Source organism: Saimiri boliviensis, chromosome 2 (assembly GCF_048565385.1).
Source record: "Saimiri boliviensis isolate mSaiBol1 chromosome 2, mSaiBol1.pri, whole genome shotgun sequence".
In the NCBI taxonomy this organism is placed as follows: domain Eukaryota; kingdom Metazoa; phylum Chordata; class Mammalia; order Primates; family Cebidae; genus Saimiri; species Saimiri boliviensis.
This window is the reverse complement of record NC_133450.1, coordinates 237,999,514-238,026,045: the sequence shown is the minus strand read 5'-3', so window position 1 is coordinate 238,026,045 and position 26,532 is coordinate 237,999,514. Positions and strand designations below refer to the sequence as shown.

General features: G+C 42.1%; 1 protein-coding gene across 5 annotated transcripts in view; it reads left to right on the top strand.

Annotated features, from left to right (window-relative positions):
• Positions 1-26,532, top strand: part of LOC101053049 (family with sequence similarity 120 member A) — a 119,934-nt gene that overhangs the window by 82,902 nt on the left and 10,500 nt on the right. For 2 of the 5 annotated variants that reach the window (XM_039474745.2, XM_039474743.2), the window contains exons 10-16: positions 104-278; positions 11,052-11,301; positions 15,541-15,655; positions 21,425-21,634; positions 22,892-23,075; positions 23,649-23,786; positions 26,151-26,292. In XM_039474745.2, coding sequence (XP_039330679.1) covers positions 104-278; positions 11,052-11,301; positions 15,541-15,655; positions 21,425-21,634; positions 22,892-23,075; positions 23,649-23,786; positions 26,151-26,292 — 1,214 coding nt within the window. The remainder of the gene's footprint in view (positions 1-103; positions 279-11,051; positions 11,302-15,540; positions 15,656-21,424; positions 21,635-22,891; positions 23,076-23,648; positions 23,787-26,150; positions 26,293-26,532) is intronic. The other 3 variants (XM_074395570.1, XM_074395569.1, XM_074395568.1) reach the window with 2 other exon arrangements.

Genomic DNA, 26,532 nt, shown 5'->3' with positions numbered 1-26,532 from the left:
TTGCAATGTCATTAACTGGAGTTGATACAGTATATTTTTGTGAGTGTATTGTAAATGCAACATGAAAAATGTGCAATATTATTCTGCTTTCTTCCATGCAAAGGGTGAAATCAAAATTGCTGTTTCTATTGAAGATGAAGCCAACAAGGACCTGCCTCCGGCCGCTCTGCTCTATAGGCCAGTTCGTCAGTATGTTTACGGAGTCCTGTTTAGTTTGGCAGAAAGCAGAAAGAAAACTGAGAGACTTGCTTTTAGAAAGAACAGACTTCCACCAGAATGTATGTACTGTAACAATCCATTGTTTGTTTTCCTCGGTACCTCGTAATCTCTTGTGCATTTTCTAAAGCCTTAGAAGAATCATGACTGAGTTGACCCCGAGTGCCTCTGTGTAAAGGAGGTGGGCCATCATCGGGGCAGTAGGCCAGGGTAAAGCCTCTTAGCAAAGGAGGAGAAGCCACAGACTTTCTTCCTTAGTAACATTCCAATAATGATGTTTATTCAGTAAAATAATAAAACAGGTTTACACTTTAAAGTGAATGTAGATCTGAAAGCAGACTTGAATTGCCGCCACTCTCTGTAATTACCACGTCTTGGTAATCAGGACGAGTGTGTTTCTGTGCTCTGGTTTTCATGAGGCACAGATCTGCTCTCTCCAGAAGGCCAGGGTCCTGGAGAAAACTTCCAGCAGGTCTTTGGTTGGCCATGTTTGTGCTGTTGGAGTGCCACCACGCATGGCTCTGCAGCTGTAGCGAAGGTCGTGAGACTCATGGATCGTCGCAGGATTGTGATGATTTGTCTCGGAGTCCTCTGAGACGTGTGTACTTCCAGCTGATCAACTCTGGGAGTCGGGGGTTAAGGTGGAAACACCGAAAAGGAGTGTTTGAAAAAGTTGGTCAAAGATGAGGTCAGAGCATTTTTCTTTATCTTCTAGTGGGCCTGTGTGTAATATTTGGAGAAAACGATGCCTTTCTGTTCTAGGTAATTTTATCTCGTAATGTAAGGAATGTAAAAGTAACTGTACATTTAGTTGGAAATATAGAAAAGATCCTCAAACATACAGTCTAAAATAAGAATATTATGAATTGTGGAAATTGTAAATTACTAGATTATTCTTTGAGCCATGGATAATTAGTCATAGATGATTTGTCTTGTGGTGGGTCAATGCAGGCCTCCTGAATTGGTGAAGCTCCTTGTCAGCACTGACTATGTGCGGTACTGAGCTTTGGAACTTTAAGTTAATTAGATTTTAAATTTATTTGTTTGCAATTACTATGGCAAACTTGTAATCTGTAAGGCTTTAAAGTGAAGCACTTTTCACTACCCTTCCTCGGTGATAGTTGTCCTGAGAGTGATTGCTGAGCCGGTGCTGTGACTGTCACTGGCAGAAAGTGATGCTTGCTCTGCAGGGCTCTGAGCATCTCGACTCTCTGCGTCTTCAATGGCTGGAGATAACCAAGTGGAACAATGAACATTGTAAATGGCATTCCTCTCAAATGTTTAGGGCATCCTTCAGTGTACCTGTTCTCATTCTTTTCTCACATTGTGTTATCCATTTGCTCACAAAAGGATGGCATTTCTTACTTTGCACATGGCTGGTCACTTTTCCTGGCCTATCACTACTCTTCACTTCTCCTGCAGCCTGGCCAGGCCCTCAGAGCCTTTTTTTTTTTTTTTTTTCTTCCAGTTTTTCCTCTCTCTTGGGCTTAGTATAACTGTGCTGCAGGCTCTGTCTAGTCTCAGATCCTGTGACATCCTGGCTGCTGCAGCTCCTCTGTCCTCAGCTTCAGAGCACTGCAATAGCTTTGTGGTAGAAGGTATTCTTTTTTTGTTTGTGTGTTCTAGAAACAAGAGTTACCTTTACACAGCAAACTCCTTCAGGGTTTTCCAGTGATCACTTTGGGTTGAATACGAATGGGCTTTGTGGGTTCTGTGCTATCCCATGGAGTCAAGTATGACTGTCTCCTGCCCCTCCAGCATTGGGCCATTCGGCATCGTTTGTGTGCTGCCTGTGTGCATCACAGGCTGATGGTGCTTCCTATGCTAGCTTCCCATCAGCTGTCTTGATCTAGGTTGGGAGGTCTCTGGCTGAGCCTGGGAGAGGCTGCCCTGTTAATGCACAGTAGGGAAAGCTCTCAGAAAGGCCGGAATGTATAGAACACATGGGTAGTCGGGGGTGGGAGGGGAGGCAGAGATTGTGGAAGCCAGGAAAGGCAACAGCTTTCATGATGTCAGACTGCTCCGACCTTCTCTGAGCAGGCCAACTCCAGCTGGAATCAGAGGTCACTGGAATGGAGCCATCAAAAGGAAGAAAAGACAAGAAGGGTTGGGGAAGTCTGAAATGACTCTAGCGAATGGGGATGCCGTTGACGTAGGTGGAGGGAAAGGGATACAGGAGAACACAGAACAGGATGGTGGCAGCAGGTGGCACTGGGTCTTCTCTTGAGACGTGGCTGAGATAGCTGTATCTTCAAAGTGAGAACTTCCCTTCTGCCCTCTTTCTTTTTCGAGATGGGAGACTGAATAGTTTGGTTATTGTTATGCTATTTTTTTGACCAGTGGGGAGGATTTAACGGGGGTGAGGTAAAATTTTCAGAGAGAATAGGAGAAAATAGTGAGTTCTGATAAAGAGTTTGTGTTAGTAGATGTAGGTGGGAAGGAGGAGCAGAGGCAGGAGTCCATACTTTGGGGCCACTTTTGTTGGTGAAGGCAGGAAGAACTGGGGATAAGGATACCTCAGGTTTGGTTTGGGAAAGGGAGTCAGCTAGCACTGAGGAAAAGGACAGGGGCCCAGCCAGCTGCACCTACGAATTGATCATGGAGCATGGATGTTTTCTCCACCGTGGAGGCTGTGCTTTAACCAGTGGTAGCGTAGTACTTCTTCAATGGTAAATGAGATTTTTAGAGTGATTTCATAAGCATTTATGTCTAGTGTTATTGTGTGTGTTACTGTTAGAGCAGTGCGCGGCAGACAGTTAAAGAATGAATAATTGGCTTAGGTACACACAGCTTATTGGAGATGAAGACTCGGTTTGGTGCATCAGGAAATTAAACTCTGTTGTGTGAGAGCGTGGATAAGTGCTGAGATGCTTTGAAAGGACAGTGCTAAACAAATTGCAGTCTTTTCTGCTCAAGTAATTTATAAACTTTGATTTTGACTTTTCTGTAGAAATGGGGGCCCATTGAAGCTTTGGTACAAATGATGTTTCCGTTTAGAAAGATGAGTGGAATAGTGATGTATGGACCAAACCAAAAAACAGAAATGAAGCCTTTAAGTGGGTGGTGCAGATGACCTTTGCCTAGGCAGTTAAGACCCTAGAACTTAAGTGTTTAGAAAAATGCATTATTATTGCGCTATGACAAATAAAAATTTACTTCTGAATGGAAAATGTGTAGCTTTGACCTCTGAGTTTAGAAGTTTAAGAGACCTTACTCAGTACTGTAATTTCAGTGGGTGAGATTTTTGTAAGCAGCTTTGGAGTATAGGTGTTTATAGGGAGCTGATAAAATTGAACTTGTTTTATGCGTCAGTTAACATTCATGAGGGGAAAACAAGCCTATAAAAAGGTTTTTATGTCAGTGATGCATCTGTGGTAATCACCCTAATTGGAACACCAGCTCTCCAGAAGTGAAATTTTTGTTTTGAGATTGTTTTTTGTTTTGTTTCTCTTCTGATTGTTAAGCCTGAATGCTCTCAACTTGCTCAAAACCAAGCTTGTTTGAGAATTGAGTAATGTGCACAGTGTGATCTATGCTCATGAGCATTGCATGCATTAAAATGCCTTTCGTGTAACCTGTTCATTAGATTTTAGCTGACTAAATACTGACCCTGCTCAGGCCATTTATTTGAACTTCATTACTTGAAATGTCTGTTAATTGGTTGCATATTTTTATACTAACAAGAGTGCTATAACTTCTTGACACTCTAAATAGGACAGGAAAATGTTTGTGCCACAATGAAGCTGACCTTGAAAACTTTCTCAGGAGTTCTTGATTGACTAGATGGAAAAATGATTGTATTTAGATTTTGTTGAAACTTGCTGTCTAATCTATGGCCACTCTTGGACCACATATAGGTTGAATGAAATTATTGGCATAGTAGAAGAAGATCGATGAGCCAAAGGAGTCCTGGAAGGACATGTCCCTGTGAAGGATTGCTCTCCCCTGACCCTGCTTTCTTGGATTTCTGATGTGATCTGGCAACCCAGCCCTCTGTATACGGGCTCCAAAGAGAGCCTGCTGCTCCAGCAGCTGGTGTGGCCATTTATGAATGGAAAATCTGTGATCTAAAATAGCTTCAGAACCTTATCCGCGCAGATAAATGTTCGTGTTAATGGTCACTGTAACAATAAAGAATGTCCCAAGATGACCTTCTTATCAGGCAGAACTATTGAAAAGGCAAGCATGTTGAAATCTTAAGGGTTGCTTAAAAATATTTAACTGTCAGCAAATTTAAGACATGTATTCATTTGGAAGCCTAGTCAGTAATTAAGGTATATTAATCAAGTGTTCATAATTTACAGTTAACATTCGTGTGATTTACCAAAGTTTCATTTTTAAAGTCACTATATGGTGAAAGTAGGATATTATACCCTTAAAATTTTTTAGCCCTTCTTCTCCTGAACTAGGTGACAGCAAAAAAAAATAAAAATAAAAAAAATAAAAATTCCAGCCTGTTGAAAGTCATATTGTATTACATGCTGGCAGTTTATTTTCCACCCCTTTCTTTCTATCCTTAAGTTCTGTAATTTCACCTTAGGAAATTCAGAAAAAAATATTTGCTTATCGTGGCAGTATATGCCTTGGAATTCTAAGCCCTGCCAGTGGTGCATGTAGAAGAGAACTGTTAACACCCAGGGCATTCAGATTCCTGCAGACGTGCTCCACAGTGATAGTGGCGCCTGCTGGTAGGGAAGGTGGAACCCAGGGACCTTTTCTGTTGATGCTGGAATAAAGGTTGGGCCTGGAGACAAGCCCGGGGTCTGACACAAGAACTCCTGGCTTTGAAGCTTTCATCTTGCAAAAATACAGGTGCTGTAGCCAGTTTCTTCTACTCATTCCTGTGGTGGAGGTGGTTATGCTCCTCAGTGGCTTTTCCTTCTTCAGGGTGCTTCTTGCTCGCTGTCAGTCACTGGGCTGCTTCCTCTCCAAGTGTAAGTGGGAGAGGCTGCAGTGGTTTGAGGGCAAACGAGACAGAGTAAAAGGCCTATGTTTTAAAAGATTGTAGGGTAGTAAGTATCCCCAGCAATAACTGAGAAGCACAAAGTTCGTAAAGTAAAGCTCAGTGATTTCCACATTTTTAAAATTAACATTATCCACTTAATAAAATGGGCCTTTGTTTCTTGCCTCCCATTTCTTATGAAAGTCTTCCCTAGTACCTCAAAATTAAGTAAGAGAAACAGACTTATAAATAGTAGACAGATAAAAATTATACACACATGAAATAAATTTATGGAATGAGGGAACAAGTTTATAGATGATGCGTACTATTTTTATGAAAGATTTTCCTACATTTATTCCTGTAGTTTTAAACCACCAAGAAAAGCCGAAAGGAGCAATTTTTCCTGGTCCAGTTTGCTTTAGAAATGTTTTTATTTGTGCTAGTAATTGGAAATGCTAATAAAAAATAAGTCTGCTCACTGTGGATTATATTATGAAGTAATAGTTTAATCAGTATTACTGTGCTGATTTAATATGTGTGAAAATTGGTATTGTAAACATTTTCCCCATGATTTCTGTGAAGGCTGTTAGTAAGTCTGTCTGAATTTCTTTATTCTACAAAGATCTCTAGGAGCAGCATTGCCTTTTTTTCCACAGAACTTTGAGTAGATCAGCACAAGAGACGATTGCTGAGGAAGCCAAATGATATGACAGGCCAATCTGTAATAATACTCTTTTGGATTAATATTTATTTCATAAGTCCTCAAACTCTTTTTAACCAGTGTTACTTGCCAATCCTTGAACTTTTGAGTTTCTAATATAGTAGGAATAACATGCATGGAATGAGGAATAGGAACTGCATTGATCCACATGTCTGTAATACCGTATTCTGCTACATGTCTTGTGCCTTACTAAGCATTTATATTTTTGTGGACAATGGGCTGCTCCATCCTCAAATATCAAATGTTTAAGAAAATATCCAAAGCCCTTTACCTTTGAGAATTAAAGAGGGTGCTTACCAATGGGTCAGCCTGAGGAGGAGAACTCAGCCTGCCACCTGCATGCTACATGCTGGGGCTGCTTAGAAGTTAAGGGACAGTTTCCCTGTTAGAAGGAAAGAACAGTCATTGTCTCCAGTTTTCTGTTTCTTCCCTGATATAAATGACTTGGAGGTTTTTGTTGTTGTTTATGATCATAACAATCCCGGGAAAGCTCGGCAAGTATAATAGCGGCTCCTCCCAAAATACACACAACCAGAAGTCTTGTCAGCCACCATCTTGGAAGCCATTCATCTCTACACATCTCTTCCTCACCTATGAACACGCGTGCCTGCATGCGGCAGCTCTCTCTTCTGCTCCCTTAGTGGGCATTGCTAATTAATGGTGGTGCTTTGGCACTAAGCTTAGAGACATACTTTAATAATAATACGGTCTTATAGGTGGCCATTCCAGCAAGTTGGGATTGGCGTAGAAAATGAACCATGTATATTATTCCTGGGCTGGTATAGATCCAAAGTCAGCATTATAACAGATTTCTAAGGTGGCTTAGATGTCATAGCTTTTTTTTTTTTTTTTTTTTTTTCTTGAGATGGCAACTCCCTCTGTCACACAGGCTGGAGTGCAGTGGCGCGATTTGGCTCCCGAGTGGCTAGGATTACAGGTGCCTACCACCATGCCTGGCTAATTTTGTATTTTTTTTAGTAGAGACGGGGTTTCTCCATGTTGGTCAGACTGGCCTGGAACTCCTGACCTCAGGTGATCCACCTGCCTTGGCCTCCCAGAGTGTTGGGATTACGGGCGTGAGCCACCGCACCCAGCCCAGTTGTCGTGTTACATGTGCTGCTAAAAGAAGATGAGTGACATCTGATGGAAAACATTGAGTTTTTACGACAGCTTAAGTACGATAGTATTTAATGGCCCCACACTGTCTTTTGTATTTTGAAGGGGTGCTTTCTGTAAGGAAAATGCATCGTAAGTTTAGCCTCCGGTAACATGTCTGCTCTAGAGTTGTTTTTCCCCCAGTGTAAAAACTCGGTTTAGTGTAAGGTAAAGAAAACAGTTTGATATTCATTCTTTTAGAACTACGCTACTTCCTGAAGTAGCGAATTTTTCTGATAGTTGAAAAGATGAGATTAATATTTGTCGATAGTGATACACAAGATTTATTCACAGGTCTTCAGCTAGATAAGCTGACTTCCAGGAATCTCTTACTGTTTTAATAAGACACAGTAGGAACATGTTTCTCTTCAAAGCTACCAGTACAGGGTTCATTTTACACCACCATGCTTTTTCTAGCTCCCAGATGGTACCCACTCGGGATGTGCTGGAGCCCAGTGCCATGGACAAGCCCACATACCCGCAGGTTTTTGTAAAGACTCAAGTACCTTGCTGTGAGCTGGCTACTTTTATTTGCTTATTTTCTGTGTGTTGAGTAATACCAGGAGGGCTGAGAAGCCCAGAGAGAAGAGCAGGAGGTGCTCCCATCTCTAGTGGCTGTCCTTCAGCTGCCCCTTTGCAGGTGATTTGTAAAGCAGAAGCAAGCTTTTTTCTTTCCCCAACTCCTTCCACCTTTGAGGGTGCTGTGTCAACCTGAAAATTGGATGTCCCTTGGAATTCTTCATAAGCACTAATTTTTAATTAATGTAAGTAATGTATAAAATGTGAATCAATCTTAACGCAGTTTTCTCTACATAATGAGGGGCACTAGGTGCTTTTTATATTTAATCACCGGAACTGTATTGCAAAGTTAGTTGTGACCTCTTATCTTAGTCCTGGATCTAGACTGAGGTCTGAGAACTCAAGGAGACCCTCCCTCTCAGGCACACGCCCATGCAGATTGCCCGCCTCCCCCCTTGCCCCAGCCTTACATGGCACATAGTAGATATTCCGTAAATACTGATTAACTGATTGGCCTAAGGTTCTACCTCTCCTCTGTGGTGGAAGACTCAGAAGATCTCTAACTGTCGGAGATGAGCATCTTTGCTTCTGGGGCAAGGCTTTGTGTCAGTCACGTCTATTTTCTTTGATAAAGACATGTATTTCTTGAATTGGATTTGCTGTTTTTGTCATGACTGTTGCACCTGGGCAACAACATGCTTAGTGCTGTGAAAGAGGACATTGTCCCCCCTCTGTCCCTACTGTGTCTACAGGCTTACCCGAGACAGTTCTGAGCCCTTATAGGACTCGGGGCAGCCTTTGGCTGGAGTATTACCGTGAGTCCCTCAACAAGAGTCCAGTTTCGGTTCTCAGGAGTATGTTCACCTGTTTCTGTCTGGGCTGTGTAAAGTCTTGAGACACAGCGCCAGGCCAGGCTCATTCAGACATACAGGAGGCCCTCAGAGCTCTAACGTGGAGAGCTGTCGGAGCCTGCAGCTGGAGTGCATGTTTCTGAGGATACCGTGCATTAGGACTAGTGCCTGTGACCTCCACGTCACTGTGTGACCTCGGGCCTCGTGGGAGGAACTCTGCAGAGGCCTAAAGGTTTTGAAATTGAGAAGGAAAATCTTCTACCAGTAGTTTTTTTTCCCTAGAATGAAAATGAAACATAAATGATTGCTAAAATGATTCAAGAGAGATGAGAACAGAGTGGATGAAAGGGAAAGAAAAAAATGACAAAGTAAAGATGTGTTTGTTAATTACGGCTCTCTTGAAGACCCCTAGGGGACTCCTGACAGGCACAGCCCGAACCCATGCTCTGTGTGTGTGGTGTGTTTCAGTGTGTGTGTTGCGGTGTGTGTGTGGTGTTGGGGATGTGTGAGGTGAGGTTTGTTGGGGGGAGGTATGTTGTGTGAAGGATGTGATGTGTGCGTGGTATGAAATGTGTGTCCTGTGTGTTTGTGGGGTGTGTGTATGTGGAGTGATCTGATAGCAACATAGCATATTGGCGAACAGCTCATTCTGGAAGCCCCCCCTTGTCTGTTTTTTTTTTCTTTGGACCCAAGCAGCCTTGGTGCCGGATCACAGGAGGGAAGGCAGGGTCGGCTCCCAGGAAGGCCTGTGCATGGTAGTGGTGGTTGTGGAGACGATCCTGCATGTTCTGACACTACTTCTGGGAAAGCTTCCAGAAGCTGAGCTGTGCTGGAGATCCACAGGATTGGGGTGGGGGCGGTGCTTTAGATTGTGCGTCCAACGACAGGGTCTGCTTCGTGGTGGAGACTTTATTGGTTTTATATCTACACTTAAAAGTATGGAATAAAAACAAATAAGCATGTATTTATATATACATGTATGTCTGTGTTTTGACTTGATGGACTTTAAGCATTTGAAGTGTTTGAAATAGCGCTTTAACATCTAAACACTAAGTTATTCAAATGTGATGACAGACATTTGCCTAATGAGAGCAGTAACATTTTTGTAAAAGGAAAATTTTCAGTGACTGCCTTAACTTGTACCCCAGCTGTGCGCTGCAGGCTTCAGGTAAGGGGACACTGTCTGGAGTTGGCTCCGGAAGGGCTTGTCACAGAGCCCTTGCAGTGAGATCTTGACTCAATGTGTTCCTATATGTGACACTGTTACCTGACTTGTCAGGTAGTGAAATGTGTGTAAGCATTTTTTTTTTTTTTCTGTTGCTGAGAAAGTATGTATCCCAAGTATCTAACTGCTGGCGTTTTTCATGACATTTTAAGAGATTATTGTATTGCCTGACTATATTTAGACTCAGAGTGGAACTGGAGATTAGTCAGTAATACATTTAACTCTGTCCTGCTTTTGGATTCTTCAGAATGCCTTAGGTATTACTTTAGAGAAGACAAACCCAGATAGATTAATGTAATTTGGATAGAATGAATGTGTTGAAGATCAAATTAGAGTTTATGATAGCATCCTGGTCTCTGAACAGCCACTGACCTTGGAGTGGGCTGTGTACTGGAGTGTGTTAGCCAGGGACGGTGCCTTTGCTCATGTGTAGCAGCACTGGGCAAGGGGCCACACCGGGCCCTGCTGTGGTTCTGGTGTTTATTCAACTAAAGTGAACCACTCGTTACTTATGAAATGCACACTCAGATTTCCCTATTGGGTTGTTAACCTCAGTGCAGTTGATGAAATTTTAACGTTCTACTATACAGTATGGATTGTTTTTGTTTTATTTCCTTGTCACTGTTTTTTCCTTAATTTATTGGGAAATCAACTGGGAAAATGTGGATGTTTATGTATTTGTAAGAATTAATTGACTAACAGTAAAACATCTGTGGATAAAAGGTATTGTTTTTGTGTTATGTCAACTTAGAACTTCTTGTCTTTTTTGAGACCAAGCGTTGGATAACTTTATACTCTGTCTGAAGTCTTGCTGAATAGAATTACTGTGTGCTGGCATCATCTGGGATTTCAACACTTTGAATATGTGCATCTGCTTGTGTTTTATGGCCAGTCTTAAAAATAGAGTTTAACAGTTAAATTTGTTAAAGTGGGAAGTTCAGTAAAGTGGCTACTGAATACAAATTATTTCTCAAATCTAATTTGTGAGGGTATTTATCTATGCAGAAAGAGATTAGCTATCCAAATTGGATTTGGCATGTTAAAATAATTAGATAACCACATACTTCTGTGAATGACACCAATTGTTATAACTAAAACTATTTGTAGATATAAAATGTTAAAATGGATTTTGTCTAACATCTTGATTTATACCTATTAATTATATGAGGAAATCAAGTCATGATTTGATTGGATGAAACTTATTCGTGGCCTAAAATCTGAATGAACTGTTAATTTCGTGGAATAGAGGGCCAAACCAAATCCCCACGAGGGCTCGATGGTCGGTGGTTTGCTAGGAGAGAACGCATTGTTCCCTGAGAAGCGATGTCTTCAGACCGATTACTAGAGCTGCTTATGTTTGTTAAGACTGAAAGTAGGTGAATGATGCATGAATGTGTCTTCTCTCGTTTTTTGTCTCTGTAGTCTCACCAGTGATCATTAAAGAATGGGCAGCTTACAAAGGGAAGTCTCCTCAAACCCCGGAACTGGTTGAAGCTCTTGCCTTCAGGGAGTGGACCTGTCCCAACCTGAAGAGGCTATGGTTGGGCAAGGCGGTGGAGGATAAGAACCGCAGGATGAGGGCCTTCCTGGCCTGCATGAGGTCGGACACCCCGGCCATGCTCAACCCTGCCAACGTGCCCACTCACCTCATGGTGCTCTGCTGCGTCTTACGGTGGGTGCCACGCACGGGAGCTGGGACCTGGGTCCCAGCCAGTTGTAGGGGCTGTGACCACAGCGTCAGATGAGTTCTAGAGAGGATGTAAAGTTTATTCCAGATCAATAATGTTGTCTGTTGAAATTTATCCTTATCCCACATTTCTATATATGATAGAAATGTAGGCTATGTAAAAGCAATCTAGATTTTAATAGCTATGATACAGTATGTTTGTAGGTATATTTTGTAAGCATGTATGGTATATAAATATTATATAATGATTTTAAACATAGTTTATTATTTAAATATTGGAGATTTTGAAGGCTATAAAAGGAGATTCTTATCATATATTATTTGGAATTCTTACATAGGGAAAATGTGTCTCTTCTTCCCCCTTCATTTATTTAATCATTTATAGTCACACATTGCTTAATGATGGGGATACATTTTGAGAAATCTGTCATTAGGTGATTGTCATTGTGCAAAACAGCATAGTGTTTTTACACAAACATGATGGCGAGTATTTGTATATCTAAACATGAAAAAGTACAGTCAAAATATGGTATTACAATCTTATGGGACCACCATTATGTATGTGGTCCGTTGTTGACCAACACATAAGTGTGGCACATGACTGTATTTATGTCAGTATGGACTCCTATCCTCTTTTTACAGGGTCATATTCAATTCACTTGGGGTTATATCCAGCTCTGCCTTACCTTTGTTCACATTGTCCTGGCTCTGGCCTTGGGAGCTGTCTTAGGTTGGCCTTTGTGACACACACCATCCTCTTTTTTGGGGAGAGCTTCCTTGCTTTTTGGCGCTATGAGATGCTTCAGGCTTTTTGTTTCCCTGCTCCAGCGTCAGCCATCTCTCCAAAGAGCAGCCCTGGTTCCTTGTCATGAAGAAGGTATCCGGAAACCCAGGTCCAGGTGCTGGTGTGGTTCTGCTGCTGGGACGTCTCTGCGTCTGTGCCCTCACAGCCCGTAGCTCAGGTGTACGGGTAGACACTGTTGGGGTGTTCTGGAGTTCAGTTGAGTTAGGATGCATACTAGATGTTCATTAGGCTTTGTAGTTGATTGGTTTGATTTGGTTTTAAAAGAACTTCAAACAGAGAGAAAAGTTGCAAGTACAATACAGAACCCACCCCCCTTTTTTTTTTTAAACATACGTTACTGATTTTCTAACAAATGAGGGCATTTTACTTTATAACCACCGTAGAGCCATCAAAATCAATCCATAGTGATGCTGTAGTCCATTCCACCCTTCAGAGTTGTTAGGCTTGTTGTCCCAATAGTGTCCTTCATGACAAGGAACCTGCTCCTGTTCCAGGTCCTCTCTTTGCTTTCAGGAGTGATGCCCTGCCTGGAGGTGCAGGTCTCCTGTCCCGTTAGGCAGGACGCTGGCTCTGAGGATTTGGTGCAGGGTGTCGTGGCTTCTCTGTGTGGAGCTGCTCTCATCTTTTGTGACTGTCATGTGGAAGCGCTTGGAGGCCCCATAAAGGTTTCACTTCTCAGACAGGTAGCACGTTTGTAGCAGCATGGACTCAGAGCCTTCTGTTTCTCTGGGGGCCCTCAGCTCACTGCACCATCATCTTGTTTGATGTCCCCCTTCTTACCTTGCCAGCTGGCCTTTGTTGTCTTCTCTTAGCACCTCTTTACTTCTCCACAGACGTTCTGCTTGCCCCTGTATCTCCTGAGTCGCCCTGCTTGCCTGTCAGCCTCCTGAGTAGATGGGATTACAGGAATGTGTCACCACACCTAGCTAATTTTTTTTTGTTTGTTTATTAGAAATGGTGTTTCACCATGTTGGTCAGGCTGATCTTGAACTCCTGACCTCAGGTGATGCACCCACCTCGGCCTCCCAAAGTGCTGGGATTACAGGCATGAGCCACCATGCCCAGCTGACTCCTCCTTTATTTTTGCTTTTAGAGGCTTCTGGTTTTTTCTGATGGCAAATTCAATTAAGGACATGTTTTGATCGATAACAATATTATATTCATAGAAAGCTTAAGACTTTGGGTTCTCTGAGATCAAGTTAGCAATAATGAATTTGATTACTTTTATGTATTTTTCTCTTCCAAGTTTAGCGTGACACATGGCCTTTAATCTAGCAGAGCACCTGACTGGCCACCATCTACTTGACCTAAGGTGCATACTGGAACCCTGTGTGAGGACACACTCTGGGGCCCCACGGCCATGGCAGGATGAGCTGCTATTGCACCATAGGAGGCAAGGGCCGCATCGTTTCAGCTTTGTGTTTAAGTTCATGCTCAGACGCACAATGCCGTCCCATCTGCTGTATTTTCTCTGCTCCTCCAGTGGCTGGTGCCTTGTGGCCTGCTCCGTGTGGGCACTGAGATGCAAGGACAGGGAAGAAGCCATGCAACTGGTCCTCGTGGCATTGCCTCCCATCCTGCTCTTTTGTTTGCTCGTCTTGGGGCCTGGGGCCTGGGGCCTGGGGCCTGGCAGTGAATGCCAGCCCTTTCTCAGCGGTGATACCAGAAACACCTGTGCCATCTCATCAGCACTGTTGAGATGGCCGTCAGCAAGACAGAAATGAATGGGCATGGTTATGCTCCAGTAACCTTCTTTTTACAAACACAGGCAGCCAGCTCATAGCTTTTTTTTTATTCCTTTGTGGATAATTTTATCAATTTCTATTGGACAGATGTTTCTTCGTGATTAGAGTCAGGTGATGCCTTTGGGGTGGAGCCCCACAGTAGGGACATGATGGTCTTCTCATTGCTCCTTAAGGCAGTTTAGTTTTTGCTTTTACTAGTGATGTGCCAGTCATAAACCTTTCGCAAAGGATGTGATTTTTGACATTGCAAATATTGATGGTTTAATTAAATAAAACTTTCACATCATTTTTTAATATATCTGATCAAATGTAAATACCATACAAATGTTAACATTCGCTGTTTGTTCACCTTGAGATTGCATTTACATCCTACTTTTGCCACATTAATTTGACCAGGACATATAAGCACTCTGTGCCTCAGTTTCCCCTTCTCTAAAATGGGATGATGATTATTCCTGCCTCAGAGTTTCTATGACAGTAGATGAGGTGAAGTGTGTAAAGTGCTTAGACCGATGCCTTGGCACCTAGCGAGCACATGAACTTTCCACTTTGGGCTTCAACTGAAAATACATCTCAGTGAGCTGTCTAGAACCTCTCCTACTTAGTTGGTGTTCCCATGGATGAATATTAATTCATACAAGAATAATTTAGTGCTCAGCACCAACTCTGACCTTGGGTTTTGTTAAAACTCATATTTAAAACTCGGATTTTAAGCACTGAACAAACTTACTCTGTAGATGGGAATGGAAAGAACTTTGTTAAGCATGTCACAGTTCTCTGAACTCCTTTTGAGTTATTTGCCAGAAATCACATAGTAATCTATCATCAGGAGTTATTTTTAGTGATCAGCTGGCAACTTGATTAGATCATCCTTCAAGTTTATTGAATGCAAAGAACTGGGAACCGTTAGACTTCAGAAAGGTTTATGACTAAGTCATTATAATTAGCCCTTCACTTTCGCATGCCCAGACACTCCTTGGGGTTGTGCTTGCGCAGTGCTCTAGGGTGTTTGTGATTCAGGCAGTGCTGTTACCCAGAAGGGAAGGAGACTCTCAGGCAGACCTGTTCTAGTTGAAGTTGAAGATTTGGAGATTGATTGTCCTTCAGCAGCCACTTCAGGGTGCACACGTTTTACTCTGACTCTAGGGATGGTCCTGTGCATTGCTTTTCTTGAGTCTAACTCCCCCTCACCTTGTGGTACTGACCCCATCTTTGACTGTTTACCTCCTCTGTGGACCTGCAGCTGCAGAGTGGCTAGGCAATGGTCTTTGCTTTTCATCTCGGGATTTCTCTTCTTATTTGTACCTAGGGTCTGCCTCCTGGGTATCCTGGCTTGAACAAAAAATGAATGAATCCCGAAAATTGGCACTTAGAATGTACTTTCAGTGTTTAAATACTTCACAAGAGTGAAGTTGTATCAGAAATCACTGACCAGCTAGTTTTCAGTATGCACAATTATAATTATTCTAAAGTAAACCATTCTGGTAATCTTGGGTGATTATGTTTTCATTCATAATGGCATCATCAAGTGAAAATAGAAAAGCTGAATAAGAAATCACGTGGGTCTTCTTAGCTCACCTCATCCGGAATTTACCTAGAACCTCCCACTGGGCTTGTCGCTATGACAGCTGACCACTCAGTAATCACCAACCTTTCGTTTCTGCCCCTCACCAGGTACATGGTGCAGTGGCCAGGAGCACGCATTCTCCGGCGTCAGGAGCTGGATGCCTTCCTGGCTCAGGCGCTGTCCCCCAAACTCTACGAGCCTGATCAGCTCCAGGAACTCAAGGTAATTTATCAGCTTCATTGCATTGTCTTGGACAGTCTCGCTTTGGATTTTGGTGTAATAGAGCTAACTTTCAACAGGCAGAATTGCTAATTCTTTAAACTAATTGCTTTAGGGCACTAAACTAATAATACTAATATGATAAGAACTTGATCAGTTGCCTTCATGGCAAAAGGAATACTGAATATTCCTTTCTAGTTATGGATTTACTATCCCCAGTTTGGAAATGATTAGTCCCACTGTTGTCAGAGAATGATTTCCCCTTGATTACCATTGGGTGTTTATTCTTATTTATCACATCATAAAATAAACTTGCTTTTTATATATTAGGAGGGGATTCCAGTCCCTGAGAGGGCTTGATCTTAAGAATTTTCTAACATCTAGCAAGCATTCTTTTTCTTATTTCATTTCATTGTTTCTAATTACAACATTAGTTTTCTCTAAAAAATATTCTTTGCCCCTCTAGTATTATAAAATCCCTTATAAAAAACCGCTTGAAGAACGATGTTACATCATCATTTCTGTGCCCCTTTAAGTCAGCATTTAACATCATATTCCTTTTAATTTTGCCTTCTAGTAATTCCTTTTGTTCTTTGTTTTAACAATATTGATTTTTCTTCAAGTCCTCACCTAATTTTTCAGTGTGAATATCTTTTTCAGTATACTTTCATTAGTTACCTGGTTCACATGGTTGTAATTGCTTTCTGATTTCCGTATTAAATTTTTAGAAGGTTCAAGACTTTTCAAAGCTGGTTAAATTAGTAGATCAACCTTTTCTTTTCAATGTGTAGGATTTTGTTTTTTTTTTTTTTCTTTGCCATCAGTTCCTTTGTTTTGTTTTGTTTTACAGAGTTTGATTTGTAATCAGTTAATCTCTTTCCACAAAATTGCCTTCACCTTAGATCTTTTTGGCATTCTTTATGAAGGCATTCTTTCCAGCAGGGGAATTTTAGTCTCACTTTATAGATTTTCAGTATTCAATAGTTGTTGCTTAATAAATTTCTAGTTTTCCCTAAATTGTCATGTTAAATTGAGTAATTTGGTGTTAAGTGACCCTCCTCAACTATGTAGAACTCACCTGAGACTTCTTATGACTTAGAAATAAGCTGTTAAAAAAACCAAAACTTAGGAGAATTCACTTCAAATTATATTCTTTGCTTTGTAGATCAAGCTTTTCTGTTTGTTAGACAGAAATTATTATTTTTAATGTTTTTGAATTTACGTTTCTGTTTTCAATGTTTGGTCAGGTGTCCCCGTCAGGCAGTGTGGCTGGTGCTAAGTCAGGTCCTTCCCCGTATCCTCACCTGATTTGTCTCATCACCACCGTCTTCGTCACAGACTGTGCTTCAGGGGGTTGGAGATACTTTTGCTAGAGTGTGGTGCCATCCCTCTACCTCTACTCCTGTTTCTCTTATATAGATAATTACATCAGTATTGACATCCCAGTTCTGAAAATCAGACCTCCAGGTATCAGGTATGCCCACTAAGCCTTATTCACCATCAAAGTTACTTTTACTCAAAGTTCATCTTATATCTCATATCCTTTTCATTTTTGGATCAACACATAGGATATAACTTTTGACAATCACACTCTAAGCTTTCATTTTGGTTCTTTTGAGATCTTAGTGCTTTCATGGTTTTCTCCTGGTTCTTCATCTAAAGCCAGACATTTGTAGAGATGTGCTCAGAAAGACATAGGTATGTATAGTAAACTTCAGTCTGACTCATCGATCCTCTGGGTCTTGCTTGTCTGGAGGTCGACAGTTCCCTTTAATAAGAACAGCCTACACCTGTAAGTGCTTCATTTTCATGGTTAGTATAAATTCTGAAAGACCTATAAGGAAGAATAGCATTTGTTGAGGGGAAAGGCAATTGTTTGCTTTTTTGTTTTTTTAAGATTTAAGATCCTCTCAGCTAACATCAGATTGAGAATTGATAGGAATGATCGTTATTTAAATGCTACAAAAATTCCTATGCAGAGCTGAGGGTTCCAAAATTCAGTGATAGAAAATTAAATTCTAAAATTGCCTTTTCATTTAACCACTAAAATTTTGTGCAGTATCAAAAGCAACAACAATGCTTTGTTGTAATACACTATTCCATGGTTTGTGATATAGTCAACTCTTGACTGTTAACTGGTGTGTCTGGGCCTGCTACCCAGTTTGTGGATTGCCCAGACCCTGTTTCTCTTCCCCCATTTATCGTCCACCCTGTGGTTGGCCATCAGAGGAGGAAAAGAGGAAGGAAAACCCGGTGCTGACAGTTAAGACTCTTGTTAACATTTTCTAATGGGGAGGTTTGGTAGGAAAAGACATTGAAACTGTTAGTTACAATGAATTTTTAAGAATTTCATCTCATCCATGCTTTCTTCGTCCGCCATGTCCATGAATAATTGAGAGTGTTCCATGTGGCTCCTTGAATACCTGTGACAGTGATTGATGACCCTCATTTTTCCTGTTATTTTTTTAAGCCCTTCTCCTAGGTTACCAGCATGAATATAATTAAGGTAAAATTAGCACTGACCCTGTGTTTCGAGGAGGGTGGGTGAATAATGAGGAGAAAGAACTTCGTACCATTATAATATTTGCACAGTTTCTTTCTCCCTTGCCTTGACATCCCTATAACTGCCTTAAGTTCTTTTAACAGTTTTACATGCCAAGTGCAGAATATAAAAGATGGAAGGAAAGTGAAGAGCTTTAAAGACAGTATTAGGAGCCTGCAACATGTCTGTGATATGTGTAAGAGTTATTAGGAAATATGGCAAATTGAAGTAAGAGTCTGTTGCCCAGTAATTAGATGTTGGACAAAGTAACGTTATTCAAATTTGATTCTTGAGCTAATTGGTCAGAGAGGTTAACTTCCGTATTTGTATTTCTTATAAAGTCAGAACTTTTTGTATTTCTCTAGTTGATGAACTTTGGATGATGTTGAATATTTTATCTCAATTGATGTAAAAGAATGAGATTAGAATGTGAGTATTGCAGCCATTTTTATAATCAAGGGTTCAGATTTGGGTTCTCCCAATTACCAGCTCTGTGATCTTGAGCCCACTGTGACCCGTCTGTACAAGGGAATACTATTTAGAAGTACCTGCGTTCTGTGTTGTTTAGAGATGACAATGACAATGAAAAAAGCAGTGTTTGATACATATTTCTTAAGTACTCCATAAATATTAGCAATTATTATTTATATAATTAACATTTAGGGAAAGAAAAGCACCATGTAATGTAAGTTTAAAAAATTTTCAAAGGAAGCAGATTTACACCGCAATCAAGATTTTATTCAGATTGTTTATGCAAGCTCTTATTCAAAGAACTTTTCTCTTTTAGATTAATGCTAGTTATCATTACTAAACCTCTAATTATCTCAGCTATAAACATCATTTAAAAAATTCTTCATGTGCAGAAATCACAAGCATTCCTATACACCAATAACAGACAAACAGAGAGCCAAATCATAAGTGAACTCCCATTCACAATTGCTACAAAGAGAATAAAATCAGCAAAAAAGTCTTAAAAATGTAATCCTTTAATGTTAAGGCCATTTGTTACACATGCGTGCACACTTACACACAGGCATATACACACACACGCGCACGCACACTGTAGTCTTGCTACATTCTTCCTGTCAGCAAATTTGGAGGTTAATAGTTCTAACTAGGGCGCTTCTGTGCCGTATACATCTGCTGCTGTTTCTTAAGTTTGGTGTGCAGATAGCCATTTTCCTGGTGAGTGGTTTTGAGTTACATTAGTTGAGTTACATTAATTGTAAAGGTTTGAATCTGGATGTGATCACCAGCCCGTTCCTAAGAAACAACTGCAGGGGCTGGATGTGTTGGCTAATGCCTGTAATCCCAGCACTTTGGGAGGCCAAGGTGGGTGGATCACATGAGGCCACGAGTTCAAGACTAGCGTGGCCAACATAGTGAAAACAGGACTGTACTAAAAGTATGAAAATTAGCCAGATAGGGTGGTGCACATTTATAATCCCAGCTACTTGGGAGGCTGAGGCAGGAGAATCGCTTGAACCCAGGAGGTGGAGGTTGCAGTGAGCCAAGATTGTGCCATTGTACTTCAGTGTGGACGACAGAGCGAGATTCTGTTTCAGAAAAAAACACCGTTAGGATGGTGCTGCATGTGCTTACGCAGAGGCTGTTGGTGGCATTTTGTGTTTGACATTCGGATAGCCATGTAAACAACTTTAGAGCAGCATTTTCTCTCCCTAATCCTTGACCTGGGTTCTCTGTTCTCCGGCGTAGGGCAGAGAGTGGGGCACGGAGGCCCCTGTGCTAGAAGCAGCGGAGTCCCACCTGACTGGAAGGGATCTGTGGTCATTTCCGCAGAGCAAGGGGCCAGGAGATGGGTGTCCTGGTCATTCATGGGCCACAACTCTGCTTGGGCACTTTCCAATAGGGTCAGCTCCCTTGTTCTGCCTTGAGAGCAGCTTTCTGCAGCTCAGAGGTGGGGGTGGCTGGGGTCTAAGTGAATCAAGTACATTTTCTCCATTTTGTTCTAGTTTGACCTCTCTTCCTCCACTTGGCATAATATAAAAATGCATCAAATCCTATCACCCCAGCCTTACCTGCCCCCAAGGGAACTTTTTTTAAGTTCACTTCCCAACAACTACACGGGGAAAGGAGGAGCTGGTGATGTACAGCAGGATCCAGAGGCGTAAACACCTTTTATAAATTGGTGAACAGACATCTTCAGGTTTTGGCAGATTAACTGCATTGTTAACATTTTTAAAAAGGTTGGGAAACAGTGTTAGCTGATAATAGGGAATGTTAACACAGACAACAAAACAGCAGATGATTGTAAGTTTATTAGCATTTGGCACCAGAATTTTCCCTTTAATGAAAATCCCTTTTACCTGCCACAGACAGGCTTTGCTTAGATCGATATCCTGTAAACATTGCGTTCTGGAAAAGCCACCAAAGTAGGAAGACAAAAGCCAGAGCAGAGCGAAAATTTTATCCTGGATAATCCACAAACTAGGTCTTTCACATACAGACGATCAAGAGTTGACTGTACTCGTGTTAGTGTTTCTTACTCTGCTTATCAGGCACTTGAACCATGGGCTCTACATACAGAAGGCAAGCACCCAGCACTCAGCACTGAGGGACGTTAAAGTCTGTGCAAATTCTAGTAGTATGTGTAGTCGGTTGTCGTCTTTCATTTATAAGCGATCCATTTCTCCAGAAGACATTTTGACAGTCTTATTAACAAGTTGCAATTAAAAACATTGACATATAAAATAATGTAAACATAAAGTACAGATTTGTTTTAGAATGTGATTATACCAAGTAATTTTTTTAAATGTAGCTATTTGAAAATGCAGAATCTTAATAGAGTGTTCATTTTTGACACTCTTTCTGTTCATACATTACCTGTGTGCAGATCTGAAATGTGAAGTGTTATTTCGTGAATAAATTGTGGAGCTCTGGACTAACTTGACCACACATCACTGCTCATTTTGTCACATGTCAGCCTTAAGTACAGTCTTACTCTATACTATGGAACGCTTTATAAGCCCAAACTGAAATACTTGAGTATGCTTATAAAATATTCTCTTAAATTCAAATGTGTTAAATCACATAAGTATTTCTGTTCAAATGAGGCCAGTGTTAGGTCAGTATGAGGTAATGATAGGACTTCTTAGTGGTGCTGTTTTGTTGAGGAATATTGGTAACTTTGGAGAGGTTTAGTAAGACATTGGAAGAATTCAATTATGTAGTACTCTTATTCCATAGAAATTACTCTTTTCAATTTAAAGATTGAGAACCTAGATCCCCGAGGAATTCAGCTATCAGCTCTCTTCATGAGTGGAGTAGACATGGCCTTGTTTGCAAATGATGCTTGCGGACAGCCAATCCCCTGGGAACACTGTTGTCCTTGGATGTATTTTGATGGGAAACTCTTCCAATCCAAACTCCTGAAAGCCAGCCGGGAAAAGACCCCACTCATCGACCTCTGTGATGGTCAGGTATGCTCGAGGGCCGGGTGGCTGCCTTTAACGGCAATAAAATAAAGCTCTTTGGCTAAATCTGTCATCTTTTGTACAATATTTATCATCCTGTGTTTCAGGATTCTGCTTTAGGATAGGCCTAGTGCTGAGTGCCACTAAATATCACTTCAGGACCCACGATGAGCCAAGCTCCTGATATAACATTGTTTCTCATTATTTGTGGTGTAATGTTCTAAAATTCACCTTGAATGCCAGATTAGTGAATGTTGAACCATTCCTCCTAGGGAAAATACAAGGTGCTGGGTTCCTTCAAGGCTTTCGTCACATATTTTTGTCAACCAATCAGTATACAATCTTATTTCATGTACTTTTTTTGTTTAAAGACACCTTATATAATATGGATTGTTGATTCATTATTATTGCACTCACAGCCACTAGCGTCGTAACACATGCCTGAACAAAGCTTCTCTAACATATATTTTCTCCATAAGGAACATCACCGCCTCCTTGTGCATTTAGGAACACCAGACAGCACTTCATCACTATACTTGGGGACCATTTTTTTTGTTTTTTTGTTTCGTTTTGTTTTATTATGAGACTGAGTTTCACTCTTGTCACCCAGGCTGGAGTGCAGTGGGATAGTCTTGGCTCACTGCAACCTCCATCTCCCAGGTTCAAGCAATTCTCCTGGCTCAGCCTCCTGAGTAGCTGGGATCACAGGCGCCCACCACCCTGCCCAGCTAATTTTTGTATTTTTAGTAGAGACGGCGTTTCACCATGTCGGTCAAGGCTGGTCTTGAACTCCTGACCTCAGGCAGTGCACCCACCTTGGCTTCCCAAAGTGCTGGGATTGCAGGCATAAGCCCCTGCACTCAGCCCGGGACCATTTTAAACAGTGAAATCACCAATAAGAAAGGACAAAATTGTGAAACACGTGACACTAAATAAACTCTGAAAAGGATTTTTGTTTTCAGCATGAGCTGAGACAAGAAGGTAATCGTTGTCATGTTTGACCTCAGCTGGGGTCACAGCACATCGAGCAACTCATGCTTTTGCCACGTTCTGCCCAAGTCTGCAGGTCACCAGAAAACAACCATGAGTACTGATTTTTGTGTTTACAGATAAATGTGAGCAAGTAGGCGAATTTGCAGACATAGAATTCATGAATAAAGAGGGCCAATTGTACAGGCGATAGATCTTATTTCTTTAGTGCTCATTTAAATTCAATTAAAACCTTGTGGATGGCATTTTCACATGCTGGTCCTTGACTTCCAGGCTGAGCAGGCTGCCAAGGTAGAGAAGATGCGCCAGAGCGTCCTCGAGGGGCTCAGCTTCTCCCGGCAGAGCCACACGCTCCCTTTCCCGCCACCTCCTGCCCTGCCCTTCTACCCTGCCTCTGCATACCCCCGGCACTTTGGGCCTGTCCCACCCTCTCAGGGCAGGGGCAGAGGCTTTGCAGGTGAGTTGATTGGAACTTGTTCCTGTGGGTAACAGATGCCAGATGCCTCTAAAGAACGTGCAGCCCTTGTAGGCAAGCCCGTCTGTTTTGTTGACCTTGTCACTGTTGGTCTCGGAGATCCCGCAGCAGCAGTTCTTCAAGTCTGTGAGGAGCAAATTTGATCCTGGAGAGGAGGGGAGAGGGACCCGCTGATGCTGATGCAAAAGCTGCATCGTAAAATCTGTCAGTCAGTCTGAAAACTCTGCTCACGTTTTAAGATATATGTACTTTTATCATGTGTAAAGGAAAATAAACCCACCCAGGTCAGAGACAGCCATCTTTCCGGACTCATCTCTCAGGGCCCATCCTGAGCCCCATGTCAGTGCCCTGTTTGATGACCCACTGCAGGGAGGGTGGCCTTTCAGTGCTGGTCCCCAGGGACCATGGGCACAGGACAGTGAGGTGAAGAGAGGGGCCAGGAGAGCCCTCCGCGGCAGCTGGAGGAGGCAGGGGCCTCTCTGCCTGAACACCCAGCAGGGCCCTGAGTCCTGTCCCTTACACTTCTCCCCTCTTTCTCTACCCCGGGTCCCACAGGCGTCTGTGGCTTTGGAGGCCCCTATGGGGAAACGGTAGCAACAGGCCCCTACCGTGCCTTCCGTGTGGCGGCAGCATCGGGACACTGCGGAGCCTTCTCAGGCAGTGACAGCAGCAGGACTAGCAAGTCCCAGGGCGGTAATTATACCCACCCCTTCCCAGAGCTTCTGCCTGCCAGCACTTCCTTCGCTCCATCGTCTGGCGCCTTCCTTCCTCTACTGTCCTCATGAGTCCCTCCTCCAGCAGAACGGGCTTTCTTCTGGGTCCCTGCTCTGACCCTCCTTGACCGCTCCTCCCGAGACTCTCTGCTCTCAGGTCTCGGCAGTGGCTCTGCTGTGGCCAGTCTCTCCTTTCAGGGTAGACCACTGAGTGTCCACCTAGAACAGAGCCTTTCTGTGCACCTGACCATCGCCTCGTGTTCATAGGATGAGCTGCTGACTAATAGTGGCGTTTCTTTCCCAAGCAGCCATCTTTTGGTAAAGATTATCATACTTGTATAGAAAATTCTAATGGTCACAGAATTCCTGACATAAAAAGTCTGTCACAGTTTGTTTCACAGAAACATTTTTAAACAAAGATCTAATGTTGGGAATATAAACAAGGCGGTTTACTGTAGATTCCCAGTGATTCTCTTTGCATTTGTATTAGGCTTGCAAAGGAGAAAAGGGTCTTACCATTTAGCATAGGAAGCAACGTCTTGTGGTGGTGCTGTGTTTGGAAGCCAGTGACCTGTGTCTTTTTCCTAATCCCACGTTTTGGGACTGCAGATCTAAATCTGCCCATTAAGTCACATAACAGGACTGAGTGTTCAGATGTGATTTTTGGAGTCACATTGAGGATGGGCAAGCCTTTCTCTCTTGATCTGCGATTTTCCAACTCAGTTACATGGGGTAGTTAGGGAGGCCAGCAAGGGACAAATGTGTGGAAAGGTGACTCTTGGTGGACTTGGCGATGGGTCAGCCCTTCTGTCTGCAACCTCAGGTTGCCTCTCCTTTCCCATGCAGCTGCATGCCCCTCTGCCTCCTCCGTCCGCCCACCGGCCTCCTGCAGGGTGCTACTCTGCTCTGTGACTGCTCCTCATGCAGCTCACAGCTGTGTTTTCTCTCTGCTTCTTGATTTGCTTCAGCTCCTTTTAGTGCCTTGAAACTGAAGCTGGCCTGTAGTTGGGATCAAAGATGGAGGGAGAGGGGAGACTGTACTATGGATAGAGTGGGGTAAGAAGTGAACTCACACTGGAATGATAAAAGCAACCTGCTTCCTAACTTTCTTAGAATTGTGTCTGGAACTCAGATTTGCACTGCCCAGTATAGTCGCTGCTGGCCACATGCTCTGTTGAGCACTTCAACTCTGGCTAAAATGTGTAAAATATCAGATTTTTAAACTTAAAATGGGAAGCAAACTAAAATAGCTCATCCATTTTTTATCTTGAGCCAGGCACAGTGGCTCATGCTTATAATCCCAGCACTTTGGGAGGTCAAGGAGAGAGAATTGCTTGAGGCAGGAGTTCAAGACCAGCCTAGACAACATAGACCCTTGCCTCTACAAAAAAAATTTAAAAGTTAGCCAGGTGTGGTTGTACGCACCTGTAGTCCCAGCTACTCAGGAGGCTGAGGTGGGAGGATTGCTGGAGCTGGGAGGTCAAGGCTGCAGTGAGCCATGATCACGACATTGCACTCCAACCTGGGTGACAGAGCAAGACCTTGTCTCAAAAAAGAAAAAATTTTTTTTCCTTGACTACTTGTTGCAATAGTATTATTTTGGATACATGGGGTTAAATCAATGTATTATTAAAACGTCTTTCCTCTGTTTCTTTGTACATTTTTCATGTAGCTACAAGAAAATATAAAGCCTGTTGTAGGTTTCTGTTGGACAGTGCTGAATTGCCATATCCATTCCCACTGTTAGAAAACAAGATGCTTGGGGCTCTGGTTTTGTTTTTTTTTTTTTTTGTTTTTAATCAGAAGTTTTGCGGCCAGTTAGCAATTTGAGAATTTTCTTAGGTCAGAAAACTTACAGTTTGCAGCAATTAAAAGAAGTTAGTAAATTCTATTTGTGACTCTGCTTAAGGAAATTCTAATTTAAAAATAGAATAAGAAATACAGGCTAGATTTATTGATTTTATGGTGTTTGGCTAAGGTAGTAAACCTGGAAGTATTTGCCTACAGAGAAAAACATGCTGAGTTTGCAGATTTCCATCTTGGTGATGTAGAAGGCATGCCATACGGCCCGGTGACAACACTTGATTGAATCTGTTTCTATCTAGAAAGGCTTGCACATTTGCAGTTGTAACCTAATTCAGTTGTCACGGGTTCTTCACAGTAGTTTAAAGTCAAACAATGTGCGCATAGATACACTACATAATACAAAATTTTACAAAGCAGGAGAAAGTAGCTTCATGGTAAATGTAAACCAAAATTGAAAAGATGTTTCTTGCTGTGCCTTTTTGCTATTCTTAATTCTGTGATTGTAAAGATCTTGTCTTTTTGCATATTTTTTGTGCAGGAGTCCAACCTATACCTTCTCAGGGAGGCAAACTAGAAATAGCTGGCACTGTGGTTGGCCACTGGGCTGGGAGCAGGAGGGGCCGTGGGGGCCGGGGGCCTTTCCCCCTGCAGGTGGTTTCTGTTGGAGGACCAGCCAGAGGGTAAGTTCTGAGCCATGAGAATGTCTTCTGTATAAATAAAGAATACAGCTTCTAACTGGCTTTTTTGACTTGGGAGTTGAGTAGGAAAATTTTTGTATCATTAGATACATTCTTCTTTAATATCATTTGTATTTATTTAATTATTTCATTTTTATTTATGTATTTATTTTGAGACAGGTCTTACTCTGTCACCCAAGCTGGAGTTCAGCGGCACAATCACAGTTCAGTGTAGCCTCGACT